The following is a 14,466-nucleotide window of genomic DNA, read 5'->3' on the forward strand; positions in this document are numbered from 1 at the left end:
CGCAGTGGCATGGAAGTGTGAGCACTTGGAGAGGACCCCCATTTCCTTGTTCTCTGCCACCAACTTCCCCCTCATGGGTCAGGTCCACCTCAGCGCTTGCAAGTGGCTTGAGAGCACATTAGGGGGGCCATGGGGACCTGTATCTGCACTGGCAGTCCTACTCAAAAGGACTTCCATGAAGCTCTGGTTTCTGATCAATAGCTGCCTCCAGAGATGTCAGTCTATTCTGAACATTCACCATGTTTTCCAGACTCTGGTGACTTACGTCCTCCATGGCCGCAGCCATCCTCTCCTCTACCATATACACCCTTTCCAGAGAGGTAGATATCACAGATCACAGAATCACAGAATCCTCACAGTGCAGATAGAGGCCATTTCGGCCCATCGAGCCTGCACCGACACATATCCCACCCTATCCCCGTAACCCCACGTATTTAATCCCCTAACACTAAGGGTCAATTTATCATAGCCAAATCAACCTAACCCGCACATCTTTGGACTGTGGGAGGAAACCGGAGCACCCGGAGGAAACCCACGGGGAGAATGTGCAAACTCCACACAGACAGTCACCCGAGGCCAGATTTGAACCCGGGTCCCTGGCGCTGTGAGGCAACAGTGCTAACCACTATGCCACCGTTACCATGGAGGTTGCCATCCTTTCCGTGGTGGTGCGTTCATGCGCCAATGCCTCCACAAAGGCACTGCTCATGTTAGAGTTGGATTGTTCCATCCTCTCCACACGTGCAGTGACCCTGGAGACAAAACCTGCCAGATCCCCTGCACCTGCTCCTGGAGTTCCAGCACTGCTCTCCTTCTGGATGGACCCAGAGGCACAGGGTCAACATGCAGCGGAGCAGAGCTGGGAGAGTCCTGCGACCTCAGACGAGGACTCTCCACTGCTGTCCCTGTCTCCACCAGCTGCTGATGCTCACCTGTGAGCTGCGATACACACGGTGACAACACTACTCTATGTCCCGAAGGTCCCACCGAGGTGTGCGTATCTGCGCTGCTGCTGGGTGCGCTTACATCTGCTGATGCTGCATCCTCAGAGGTTGCAGGTTCCTCTGAGGAGTCTTCCAGTTCAGCCTCTTCCTCGTCGACAGTGGGATGGGGGCTCTGTGGATGGACCTGTGGGGGAGCTAAGGCATGGGTTAGATATTTCACGGAAGTGTGGCATGCACATGCAATAGTGCAGATGATCAAGTGGCTTTCTATTAATGTACACCAGCAGTCATTTCAGTCACTCAAGTAGTGTAAATGAGAGAGATGCAAAACTATTCTGTCACCAGCTTAGTCTGCATTGCCCGTCTGTCCGTCTCACACTTCCACCTCCACCTCTGCGCCGGTGATATCCAGGGCCGCCTCTTCAGCCTGGATGAGAATCACAGAATCACAGAAACCCCACAGTGCAGATAGAGGCCATTTCGGCCCATCGAACCTGCACCGACACATATCCCACCCGATCCCTGTAACCCCTACACCAACACATATCCCACCCTATCCCCGTAACCCCATGTATTTAATCCCCCTAACACTAAGGGTCAATTTATCATAGCCAATCAACCTAACCCGCACATCTTTGGACTGTGGGGGGAAACCGGAGCGCTGTCTTCGCCCTTTCCCGTCTATTGTGGGCTCTCTTTTCCTGCAGTGAGGGAGACAAGTGGAGTTGGAGTGAGAATGATGGAGTGAGTGTAGAGAGTCCACAGCATAGATGCTTAGAAGGAGACAAAGATGGAGTGAGGTTCCATGTCCAAGGGCCCTCCCTGTGCGTTGTTAGTCGTTGTCATTGCACAACATTGACAGGGAGTGTGAGGGCAACATAGTCGAATAGTCAAGTGATTGGGTTCATAGAGTGAGAGGGATGGCGAAGGGTGCAAGGGTTGTAAGGGTAAAGTGGGATGTGGAGGAGGAGGTTGACAATGCAGAGTGCTGGTGAAGAGAGGAGAAGGGGAGCAGAAGGAGGGTCAAGCTGAAGGTATACTCACTTTGCCTGATCTTACAAGGTCATTGAACCTTTTACGGCACTGCAGCCATGTTCTGCTGCACACTAATCTGGAGGCGATATCCCTTGCCAGCTGTACCCACATAGCCTTGGTTTCTTTGGGAGGCCTCTTCCTCCCAGATGAGGGGAAGAGTGCCTCCCTGCTAGCTCTCACCCCCTTAACCAGCATTCCCAGCGCCTCATCTGAGAACCTCGGGGCCCTTGCCTTGGAGCTGGCCATTCTTCTCTGTGATGAAAGTTTGGAGGTGGTGCAGCATCGACCAACAACCAGTGGAATGAGGCAAGGCAGCAAGCAGCCCTTAAATGAAGCTGGGTAAGTGACGTCAGCAGAGGCGAGTTTCAGTCCCAAAAGACTAATTGGCCCAGGGGAACCCACACCTCTGTAATCAACTGGCCAATTAGGGGAAAACCCAAACTTTTCCCCACCTGACAGTGGAGGTGGGTTTGGAACCCGCCCAAACCGAAACCCGCCTCCCATGGGAAAATCGCCCGTTAACTCTGTTTCTCTCTCCACAGATGCTGAGAATTTCCAGAATTGTCTATTTTTATTTCACAGGAGCCCATGTTACCATGGTGAGGTACCAAACACAAGACAACAGGGAAGAAACTGTTTGGAGAGTCACTGGTGCCAAGCATCTCCTTTTAACCATTCTGCACAGAGGCTTTTGGAATGGCTGGAGCTCAGATCGGCCATCAGGCACGAGATAGTGTGTGGTGCAAGGTGACCCGAGGAAGAGACTTGTTTAAAAAAAGTGTTACACACACAATTAACACAAACTAGAGATAGATAGATAGATGCAGGCTTAACTACAAAGTTGAAGGAAAATAAACAGAACCTTGTACATGGTCTTAAACATTAGAAGGTGGCTGTGCTGACAAGATCTTTTCTCATTCCCTGTCCAGCTGCCAGTGGCTGTTGAGCCAGGAATTGTTGACAGCACTTGATGTGCTACAGACAGCACTTTCTCTGCACAGGAAGCGTGCTGGAGCCCAATGCTGCCATATAAAAATGCTCATTTTTCTCAACTCTAAAAAAAGCATGTGGCAACAACAACTGTAAATGACACAAGGCAGGAGACCCTTATTGGAAATGTAAGACCCACCAATCTTTGGATTCATTCCTTAAACTTCCCCCCCCTTAGTTTCGCACTTTTCTTTTCGAAGTGAACTTTCACTGTTGTTTTAATTAAAAGGCCGTCAGTTGTACCTGTGGGTCACAGCGCCGCCTCAGGGCGCGGCCGGCCGGGCAGGCGTCGCTCGCCCCCTTGCCCCACGGGAGATGTAGTTCGGCCCTCCAGCCTCGGCCTGCGGGGAGGCCCTCTGGTGACTACAGTCCCCACAATGCCCAGCAATCCCCATCCCCACACCTGGGCTCATCAGCGCCTGGGGCTCAGGGGACAGGCAATTAGAAGGCTTTAAAAGTTCTGTGCGGGGCTCCCCTCCTCAATCAAAGTATAATATATATCTCTATCTAAAAGTTCTACTCTATGAAGGAATGGCTGTTAGATGTTGGGATATGGAGGATGAGGAGGAGATGATGCAGTTTTGTTTTGAGGGTACCGGTGAGGAGCTCCAGGAGCAAGTTGTAGAAGGTGTTTCTCGCCAGCTGCTGGTTGTGCCACAGGCAGAAATCATGAATGATGTGCTTGAGGAGACTTTGGGGCCATTGCCCGCTTTGGCTCCTGTCAGGAAATTCAAGAGACAACCTCCTGGCTATTATGAATCCAGCAAAGATGTGCAGGACTTGTTTGGCAAGAGGCGAGCAGCCAATGCAAAAGAGCGGCACAGGGTGAGGGAGGCTAAAGTATCTTCCAAGGCTATTAGATAACCTAGTTTGACAAATTAAGTAAGTTAATTAACTTTTAGATTCTGCTAGTTAAGGTCTTGTAATAAGTAGCTAAGTTAATTTGTGTCATTTTGGGGTGTAGGGAGAGATTATATTATCTCTAGCCTTGCAACTTCTTGAGTTGGAAGGATAGTGATTTTATGGCAACATTGGTTACTGTCCATAGACAAAAATAGTTCTTTGTTATATAACATGGGATGTCTTATTGGTGCCACTAGTATATAGTGATTAAAGTAAAATTGTTTCTAATGTAGGAGTATCAATGACCTATTTGAGCATTAAAGTTATGATTGTGTATTTTATTTGTGTAGAAGTTATAAAAATGTTGTCTCTGGGTTTTTTTGTCAAGCCCAGGATCGAGGGGAAGATGGTAAGCAATTTTTGGAACTATATGTCTAGCTGTACTGATGAAAGGGGGCTGTAGTGTTGGGAGGGTGGGGCTGGGGTGTGGTGGCTGTGAAGTGAGATGACTGGATTGGGAGAACAAGGGGGATGACGAGTTGACTGGTGCTTGGGAGCATTGGGAAGTGGGTAGTAGGGTCTGCTTAAAGCAAGAGCAGGGTATTTAGCTGGAGGTGGGTGCTGCTGGTAAGTGTTGATGGGGATTTTTCATAAGGTTGAAGTGGTTCGGGGAGTGGTGGAAAGCTCTGGCTGGGGAGGAAACTTCTAAACTGGTATTGGCTTTAAGAAATAGTCCCTCGCATTCTCTTATCCCTCCCCTTCCCCCTCAACAGGGTTCTTGTGCCGTCTCTTCTGCCCCCCCCCACCCCCAATCCAAATTGGAGCATAAAATCCTGAAATTGAAAATTTTAGTTTTAAAGTAGTGAAGATTTAACGGGTGCTTTGAACTTGTGGTCAAGGCAGGGCTCCAATTATGTCCGTGGGGGCTTAATATAAATCTGTGGGTTATAGGAGAGCCTGAGCGAAGTAGGCCACAGGCCTGATTTTAGGAGTCCTAGGGTGGGGCTTTGTGGGCATTAGCACTAGCTACCTTAAGGCTGAGTTTGGAGAGCCCCATCCAAGGTGAGTAAAATAAGTAGCTAAGTTAACTATGGAGTGTTGCAGGAAGTAAATGTAACTCTTGTGCATGTTTCCATCACTTTTTTTTTTTTTTTAAAAAGTTATGGATGTATATAATCTGGTGGTCCAAAAATATTTTGTGAATCGATGTGCAATAAATTTGACTGGTGGCTTTATACTGATATCTGAAACAAACCCAACTGTATAAACAGCAGATATTGAAGATTGTGCTCCTGACTTTCGATAGATCTGGTTTACTGCTGGGTGCATGGCTGACTTTTTTTTGTTGAAAAGGTTATTTGGAATTTAAATAAAATTTTAAACTTAAATGATGTATGATGATGTGGCATTACTGCAAAGGTAAATGTGCATATGGCCTACTCTTCTGATTTTGGTGATTGAACAAATCGACTAACTTAATAAAACATTAAATAAAACGTAACAAATTAAATAAAAATTGTGTTGGCTGGGGTGATGATGCACTCCAAGCCCCGCGGCACCCACCGGTCGCGGAAGGCCTCGAGCGTGCCGGCGGACACCGCGTTCTCCAGGGCCACCCGGGCGCGAACATGGCCGTGGAAGAGAGGCAGGCAATGGGGCCGAATGACCGCCCGCTGCCTGGACCAGTTCTACGAGGAGGTCCGCTCTTTTTTCCCCCCACCCCCCAACCCCAAAGATCAGGAGCGTGGGACTGAAGTGCAGCCAAAAATCGAGGAGCAGCCCCTTCAAATAATGGAAGAGGGGCTGCAACCTCTCTCATTCTATATAAACATGGAACACTGACTCCTCCAGGCTGCAGAGAAGGCAGGCGACCTGGGAGTCCATGAACCGACTTAAAACCATATTGCACGGGACTGCTCCATGCAACACCCTCCAGGCCAAGTCCCCAATAGATAAAGGGAGGACTCCTGTGTAGAGCGCCCTCTATTGGGGATCCCTGCCTCCGCCGGACGGCAAGATGGCACGCCAAGGCGTCTCCAAGCGGCAGTGCATATGGTCTAAAACCCATAGACCTACATGGGCTAGGTCAGGTAGCTGTGATTACTTTTACTAATAAATCAATCAAAGTTTAATCGAGTGTGCCTGCTTTGCAACTCTGGTCTTGGAAGCGATGGCCATGAATCAACTGGAGTTGCCATGTTTGCTAAACCTGATCAAGTTAGTACATTAAAACCACCACAGCAAGTGATGATAACTAACTGTTTCAAAGATAAATGAGGTTGAGAAAGATTCTTGCTTTGATACACTCCATGGTTTTTCCCCCAAGAAGTTGATTGATGGTTGGGACAATATTTTATCCTCGAGCATAGTAGCAGAAACCCTCTGCAATGTAAAAGTGCTTTAGCTGTAATGCTGCTGAAGGGCTAGCCATCAGTCAAATATAAAACCTTGTGTGTAATTTGACTTCATGGAAAAATGTTTATTATTTCAGGTCCAGAGCATAAATGAAGGCTTTTCAAAGCTTAAAAGTATAGTTCCTTTGATTCCGAAAGATCGAAAACCAAGCAAAGTCGATGTGCTCAGGGCTGCATCAGAATACATTTGTCTGCTGCGTATTGTCTTGGAGGAATCTGGAGGTACTGAGGTAAGGATTGTGAGAGATTTGTAACTTACCTAAGTAAGTTGTGGGATAGGATAAGAGGAGAAAGAAGCAATGGTCTTGAAATTGGACCCTTGTTTTGCTGAGCAGTTTTGATGACTGGGTATTCCTGTCTAAGTCCCAGAAAGGTCCTAGTTTGACTTCTGGATTGTAACTTCCTATGTTCTTAAGTACAGAGGGTCTATTCTCAAATACAGTTGGGGGCAGCACAGTTTGCTGCAGCACCCTTCATTTGTAGCCTACGTAAGATTTGCTACCTGTTTAATGCTGACTAATGGTCAGTTAGTGGCAGATGACCACGACTCATGGAATTATGTCTCATTCAATTATAGCCTTTGGGAGAGGGGAGGAAAAAAACTGGAGCCAGCAAGATGGTTTTTTCCATCTACATCTAACTTTCAAATGTGGTAATTTTGGATACTCATGAGCACTTGTACTTGAGAAATGCTGATGCTTTAGAGTGGAAGGTGTTGAATTGAATTTTAATAAAATGTATTTAATTATGGAAAATACCTCGCAATGTTTAACCTAGGAATCTTCCTACTGAAATCTGAGTTTTATGTGGATTTCTGAACCAGTGGCAGAGAGTCACTGCTATTGACTTAAAGATTCAAAAGTGCCACTTTGGAATTGCCTGTCACTCACTTCTGCAAGTAAAGTTGATTTTGTTTCTGGATTTAATAAAGTGGCCTAATAACTGTTGCTTTTGGGACAGGAGAACGTTGAGAAGGACTGGAATGCAGAATCTCCTGAGTTTGGGGAGCCACCCCTGCTGGTGAACAATACGCCTGCAGGAAGCATCCTTGTTAACTGTAGTCCTCAACTTCAAGTGGATGATGCCATGGGAAGTCACCTTGAACCTGTGGCTTATGAAGACGAACACAGCATTTGGGATAGTCCTATTCCCTTTGTGGGCATTGTCCAGCTTCAGAATGGAAACTTGGTGATGTATCTGAGTCCATTATTTTGCAGAACTGTTTTTAAAAATCTGTGCTGTCATGATGTTTGAGCTAATCCAGTCAGTGGCAATGATGTAATAAAGAACCCCCCTAACCCCAACCCCATAAAGTCTACGAGAGATGGCTAATGCCTGCCCCACTAGTAGAAACAGGCAATAGGCTCATCATTGGTGGGTTCAAGAAGACACAATCTTCCAGGATTGTATGCCCGTATTAAAAATGCACATTCGAGTGTTGGAAGAGGACAGGAGCAGGCTAGTGGCGATTTTTCCTTTTACCTAACAAAATAGGGGTGGGGGGCTGGCTGCAAGGGGAGGAAGAGAAATGAGCAGGATAGAGAGGCCAGGGTAGTTGCAAATATTGCATTAATAATGTTAGTTACCTGATTTTATATCCTTTTTAAGATGTATAATGTTTTGATACTTGTAGTAATATTGGCGGAGTAATCTGTTCTAATGCTGCTATTCCTAATTTAAAGTTTGTGTTGAATGTTAACTTTTAGAAAGTGGTTATTGACCGACTCCTGCTCTTGGGTGGGGGTCAAGAGCCCTCTGGGATTGGTGAAGAATGCACATGCCCAATAAGTTGGGCATATGCCAAATGACATGGCTTGTTTAGTTCCATGTTTTCACAATCTTGTCACTATAACCTGTTTTCTGTTGGGTATATTGGTCCTAACTCCTACGACAAACTTGCATCTAAATTGATACTACAGCAATGATGGGTGGAGAGGGTGAGTGGGGGAGAAATTAAATGTCTCATGACTGCAGTAGAGGTACTGGCCTTCCTTCAATGAAGTAAGGGTCAAAGGTAAACTGCTGATTGGTTCAAAGTACTGTTTCTTTTTTTGTTTCCTGACCTGGAGACTTGCCAGGTCATGGACCATGCTGCAAGGCTGTTAGAGCAGCCCATTAAATGAAATAAGGCCAGTTATTTTGAGCTGTATCTGCATTCTCCTGGAGCAAAGCAACTCTACATTCCATTGATTCTCAGACTTTGCATTGAGTGACACTCGTCTGCAATTTTTTTATTCATTCAGGGGATGTGGGCGTCTCTGGCAAGGCCAGCGTTTATTGCCCATCCCTAATTGCCTTTGAGAAGGCCACCATTTCAGAGGGCAGTGAAGTCAAGCACATTGCTGTGGGTCTGGAGTCACACACAGGCCAGACTGGGTAAGGACATTCGTGCTGGGTTTTTACAGCAATCTGGTAGTTTCATGGTCACCATTACAGATTTATTTAACTGAATTTAAATTCCCCAGCGGCCATGGTGGGATTTGAACTTGTGTCTCGATCATTAGTCCAGTAACAGAACCACTCTGTAACCGTACCCCCCTCTGATACAATGCCATGCATAAGAGCAGCGAGGGAGACCGAACCTGCAGGTCTGAAAACAAACTCTCTCCTTGCTCCCTGCCTGGCCCTGCTCACTCAATAGTGTTGCAAGAATTGCTTAGAAAAAAATCTCCTTCTCTGTTGCTCCCCCCCAATCTAACCCTTCACTTGTATGAAACACAAATAAAAGTGAAATGCAAGTTTTGTATTCCTCTGAATATCTTGAGATTGTGCCTGACAAGCCTACAGCAGTAGATGTATTCACTGACATTTTATATTTTCATTATCTGACCTTTGCCAACAGCAAATATTCTAGATTTGCTTCTTTTTGATCGTGGATCAAAATAATCAATGAAGATTTTACAAACCACACTTGGAGCACTGTGCAGAGTTCTGGTCTCCATAATATAAAAAGGATATGGAGGCACTGGAGGAATGTTTCCTGTTCATTCATAAGAAATTCAGGAGAACCATCTCTACCCAGAGTGTTTAGAATGTGGAACTCTCTTGTGGAGCATCAGCACCAGCATAGACCAGGTGGCTAGGTTCTGTTCTGTGCTGTACATTCTGGAGATGATGCAAAAAAGATTTACAAGATGATACCAGAACACAGATCATCCCCATCAGGAAAGACTGACCAGGCTGTGGCTCTTTTTTCTAGAAAAGAGAAGGTTGAGGTCTTTAAAATTATGAAGGGGTTTGATAGAGTAGATGTGAAATATATTTCTGCTAGTGGGGGGAATCCAAAACTAGAGGTCCTTTAATTTAAAAAAAAAAAAGGATAGAATGATACAGCACAGAAGGAGGTCATTCGGCCCATCGTGCCTTTGCTGCCTCCTCTGCCCTTTCCCCATAGCCCTGTGAATGTTTTCCCTTCGTTCATGAGGAATTCAGGAGAAAGCTCTTTACCCAGAGAGTGGTGAGAATGTGGAACTCGCTCCCACAGGGAGTGGCTGAGGCGAATAATATAGATACATTTCAGGGGAAGCTAGATAAACACATGAGGGAGGAACAAATAGAAGGGTCTGCCAATAGGATGATGTGAAGTCGGGGTGGGAGGAAGCTCGTGTGGAGCATAAGCACCAGTGTAGACCAGTTGGGCCAAATGGCTTGGTTCTGAGCTTTACATTCTATGTAGCAGTGGTACAGTGCATTGCCAAAATATTTTGCTAATGCTTTATTCAAGGATGTAGCTTATCCTGAATTTGGCTTGTTTTAATTTCAGATATTCCATGCAAATGAGAGCTCCTGTTCCAATGAAGCGGTTAGGTTGATTCCGGAATAGTGCAAGGTAAGGAGTTACCAATTCCATCAGTTGACCACAAACTTTATTAGGCAATTGAAAAGAAAAATGCTTGTGCTCTAATACTAAAGAGTGTTGGCTGGACCTGGGTGGTGACAGTTCTTCAGAGAAGAGCCTTTCACCTCCAGTTTCAAATCAGTAGGGAATGCCTGTCTGAGAATTGGTACTGAGACCCATTGTTGGGAAGGTCAGAGAATTGTTGCTGTGGATCAAGCTGTTCAACTGGACTAAAGTGCTTTGGAGATCCCTAGCACCAATATCCTGAATTCAGTACTCGTAACTTTGAGCAAAACTGTTAAGTGGTTGAAAGGGGAATCGTGTTTGACATCTTAGTTTTTTGAGGTTGTAACTAGCAGTGTAGATAAGGGGGAACTTGTGGATGTAGTGTGTTTGGATTTTCAGAAAGCATTCAATAAGGTGCCACATGAGGTTATTGCACAAGATTAGGGCTCATGGGATTTGGGGTGTAATATATTGGCATATAGATTGAGGATTGGTTAAAGGACAAAAAACAGAGCAGGAATAAACCAGTCATTTTCAGGATGGCAGGGTGTAACCGCAAGGATCGGTGCTTGGGCCTCGGCTATTTACAATCTATATAAATCACTTTGATGAGGGGACAGAGTGTAATATATCCAAGTTTGCTGATGATACAAAGCTAGGTGGGAAAGTAAGCAATGAGGAGGATGTAAAGAGGCTGCAAAGGAATATAGGTCAGTTAAGTGATTGGGCAAGGAGGTGGCAGATGATGCAGAATGTGGGGAAATTCTTCACTTTGGTAGGAAGAATGGAAAAGCAGAAGATTTTTTAAATGAGAGACTAGTAAATGTTGGTATTCAGAGGGATTTGCGGGGGGGGGGGGTCCTTGTACACAAATCAGAGTTAACATGCAGGTAATGCAAGCAATTAGGAAAGCAAATGGTATGTTAGGGGTTGGAGTATGAGTAAGGAAGTCTTCCTGCAATTATATGGGGCTTTGGTGAGATCATACCTGGAGCATTGTTTTGGTCTCCTTATCTGAGGAAGGATATACTTGCCTTACAGGGAGTGCAACAAAGGTTCAATAGATTGATTCCTGGGATGAGAGGGTTGTCCTATGAGGAGAGATTCAGTAGAATGGGCCGATACACTCTGGAATTTAGAAGAATGCAAAGTGATCTCATTGAAAGGTATAAAATTCTTTGAGGGCTTGACAGGGTAGATTGAGAGAGGCTGTTTCCCCTGGCTGGAGAGTCTAGACCTAGGGGGCATAGTCTAAGTATAAGGGGTTGACCATTTCGGACTCCGAGTGAAGACATTTCTCCATCAGAGGGTTGTGAATCTTTGGAATTCTCTGCCCCAGAGGGCTGTGGATGCTCAGTCGTTGAGTATATTCAAGGCTGAGATTGATAGATTCTTGGGCACTAAGGGAATCGGGGATATGGGAATGCGGGGTTGCTGCTGATGTAGAAATTCAGCCATGATCTTGCTGAATGGTGGAGCAGGCTCGAGGGATTGTAAGGCCGACTCCTGCTCCTAATTCTTGTGGTGGTAATATTTGTCTGCATACAGTTGTTTAGACAAATCCTAATTCCCACTTGCCTTTCTGAATTGCTATAGAAAGTTAATAAGAAGGTATTGTGTGTGATTTTTTTTTTTTTTTTTAGACCTGGTTATTGACTGATTAGTTATTCCTGGTATAAATGTACTAATATAGTTATTCCTGGTATAAATATACTAATATAGTTATTCCTGGTATAAATGTACTAATATATTCATGAGTACTCATTTGTTGAGCACTAACATTTTAAGTACAGACTGCACTATAGGTGAACACTTTTGTATTTTTGTACTTTATTTCTGGTCTAATATGCACTTGAAATAATTTGAGTGGTTAATCTGTATTTGGCCATCTTTGAAGGGAAGCAAATCAAATTTATTTATCGTTCAACCTGAAATTGCTACATTACAACTTTGCTCAATATTTGCATACATGTAAGCATTGACTGTTCAGTAATCCTAATGGGGCATTCACCAGTGTGCAATCTATTTCCCATAAATTGGGACACTTTGTCTCGAGCCGTGTCTCCCGGACCACTTGTGCTATTGCACTGGGGGGGGGGGAAACCTGTGGAATCTTTTGGCTTTAGCATTGTTTCTGATGGATGAGACTCCACTTAATTGAGCTGAATCATACTGTCCTGTTTGGGCACTTGGAGCTGGTCTGAATCCATAATGTAATCCAATGTAACACATGTTGGTGTCTACAGTCAGCGTGTTGGCAAAGCTCACTTCAACTGACCAGTCTGCTGTAATCCTTTCATAAAGGATAAGAAGGTCTTCAGGAGAAAGTTTCCTTCAAAAAAAATTCAAATCCAAATGATCTCACAGTTAAGGTTCTATAACACTGTCCCTTAGTGATTCTATACATCGGTTGAGCAATCTAAGTTTAATAATTGTGACTATAGCTTTTGGCCCTTGAGGGGAATCATAGTGTAACAGGCTGCCACTTAAAGATCTGAAGTGCCCAATATCTAACTTGTTTCTAATGTGAATTTTGTTCCAGATTCTATGGTTACAGAGCATGATATTGAAAGTGTCTGGATTAATTTCACTATTTGGAAAGATGATTGTATGAAATTGCTTACTACTGATTCAAAAGACTGAATTGTAAACATTAGATGCTCTGAAACATTAAAATTGAGTATTCACTCTTGAATTTTGTAGTACTTGATCATTTGGTTGACTCCTGTAAATCGTGCTTGATCAGGGAGCCTTGGTTCTCGAACCTTTTTGTCTCCTTTCCCGAAAGACTTCCCATTCAAGGCACTACCTGTTGCAATGTGACAAACCAGGAGGTTCTAGCATTGATGCTCATTTTACTGAACTAGTTGGTCTTTGCCCTGGAATAGGCAAGGAAAATCAACCAAGGAGCAGACACTGAATGAAAACAAGGTTGAACTCAACTGTGACATTTATCAAATTGTCTGACACCACTCCCATGTGTAGGCTCATGGCGAATGGACACTTGGAGGCTTTTGGGAGATCTTGGGTTATCAACTTTACCAGGAGCTCTAGACTGTTTAAGCTGCAGGTGGGGACTAGAAATTTTGGATGGTCCATACAGTATTTTGCAGTAGATGAAATTGTGTCAGGGAAATCACACGCCTGAGTCACATTGGCTTTGTCTGCCATTGAACCACTGGCCATAGCTGCAGCCCTTGGCACCCCGACCGGATGGAGGACAATAGCCACCCTATCCTTTGGGTGACTAGGGAAACTGTTGCAGAGCTGTTCCAACATTGAAGCAGATTCAATAGTAACATTCAGAAGAGAATTGGATACATATTTGCAAGAAACATTTGCAGGGCTATGGGAAAGAGCAGGGGAGTGGGACTAATTGGAGAGCTCTTTCAAAGAGCCAGCACGGACATGATGGGCCGAATGGCCTCTTCATTCTCTGACTCCGAGAACATCAGCTGGCCAATCTGGGTGTGAAAATGATCATGCAGCTAAGTTGTATTTTGATTTGATGTGAAGCCTTTCTATTAAATATTGAATGTGCCCTGCTGAAGTATGGTGTCCATGAGATTGAATCAAAGGGTGGTTAGGTTGTCTGATTGCTTATAAATTTGAATAGGTCAACCAGTAACACTGGCATTCATATTTGGGCCATTGCCCTAGTAAATGGTACTTGAAATGGTGTATTCCTTCATGGGTGCCATTTGTTTTCTGTTCCCAGATCCTAATAGTTGCTGCACAGATCATTTAAGCCTGGCTGGCACCTCATAAGGGGAATGGTGCATATCTTCCTCATGACGTACTATATCTACTTTGCCAGCCCTGGCATAGAAGGGTTAAGCTCTTGTTTTTGTCCATTTACAAATTCTGGTCTGCTATAGGTTATCATCTTGTTGTGGTTAGTTGCTCCCATGAGTCAGCAAAGCATCTTAATTTTTGAAAGTTGACTCTTGCACTATCTGCTAGACAATAGTGCAACTCTGATATACCAACATCCTGTTGGGATCTGGGCTGGATGTTGAGGGGACAAATAGTGCTGCAAAAATAAAGGCAAGTTCACAACGCACGCCGTTATTAATGCGCTAATTGACCAGTAGGCACAAGTCATCCTCAGTTCCGAGGGACTGCCTAAGAAGAATTGGCCAGTAGGTTATGGGGAAGAAGAGAGACGTTGTGAATCTCCAGAACTTGCTGGCCGATTTACACCACTCTGCCATTTGCTTTGCACTCTAGATGCTGCCTATCCTCAAGATCAGTGTAAAAACATAAACCCACCACCCACCCCCCCCCCCCCCCCCCCCCCCGGCAGCCCCAGCCGCCCCTTGAGTGGTGCTCCAAAGCTCTCTGCTTCACGGAGACAACATTGCGATAAATTGGTACATTGTTGTAGTCGTCTTGT

General features: G+C 45.0%; 1 protein-coding gene across 2 annotated transcripts; it reads left to right on the forward strand.

The window, feature by feature from the left end:
- Positions 1-3,437: 3,437 nt before the first annotated feature.
- Positions 3,438-12,765, forward strand: figla (folliculogenesis specific bHLH transcription factor). 2 transcript variants are annotated; one of them, XM_085970861.1, is made up of 5 exons: positions 3,438-3,794; positions 6,304-6,456; positions 7,187-7,414; positions 9,990-10,055; positions 12,613-12,765. In XM_085970861.1, exons 1-4 carry the CDS (start codon positions 3,501-3,503, stop codon positions 10,047-10,049), a joined length of 735 nt encoding a protein of 244 aa, XP_085826987.1. In that variant the 5' UTR covers positions 3,438-3,500; the 3' UTR covers positions 10,050-10,055; positions 12,613-12,765. The 2 variants fall into 2 exon arrangements, with proteins under 2 accessions (XP_085826987.1, XP_085826988.1); XM_085970862.1 differs by lacking the exon at positions 3,438-3,794 and adding an exon at positions 3,870-4,221.
- The last annotated feature ends 1,701 nt before the right edge of the window (positions 12,766-14,466 follow it).

The sequence above is a fragment of the Somniosus microcephalus genome, chromosome 30 (assembly GCF_052327205.1).
Source record: "Somniosus microcephalus isolate GS21.2 chromosome 30, FLI_Smic_1.0, whole genome shotgun sequence".
Lineage (NCBI taxonomy): Eukaryota > Metazoa > Chordata > Chondrichthyes > Squaliformes > Somniosidae > Somniosus > Somniosus microcephalus.

Coding starts and splice junctions, on each gene's coding strand:
- figla (XM_085970861.1), top strand. CDS start 3,501: ATGGCTGTTAGATGTTGGGATATGGAGGATGAGGAGGAGATGATGCAG. Junction 6,457..7,186: donor AGGAATCTGGAGGTACTGAG/GTAAGGATTGTG, acceptor CTTTTGGGACAG/GAGAACGTTGAGAAGGACTG. Junction 7,415..9,989: donor AGCTTCAGAATGGAAACTTG/GTGATGTATCTG, acceptor TTTTAATTTCAG/ATATTCCATGCAAATGAGAG.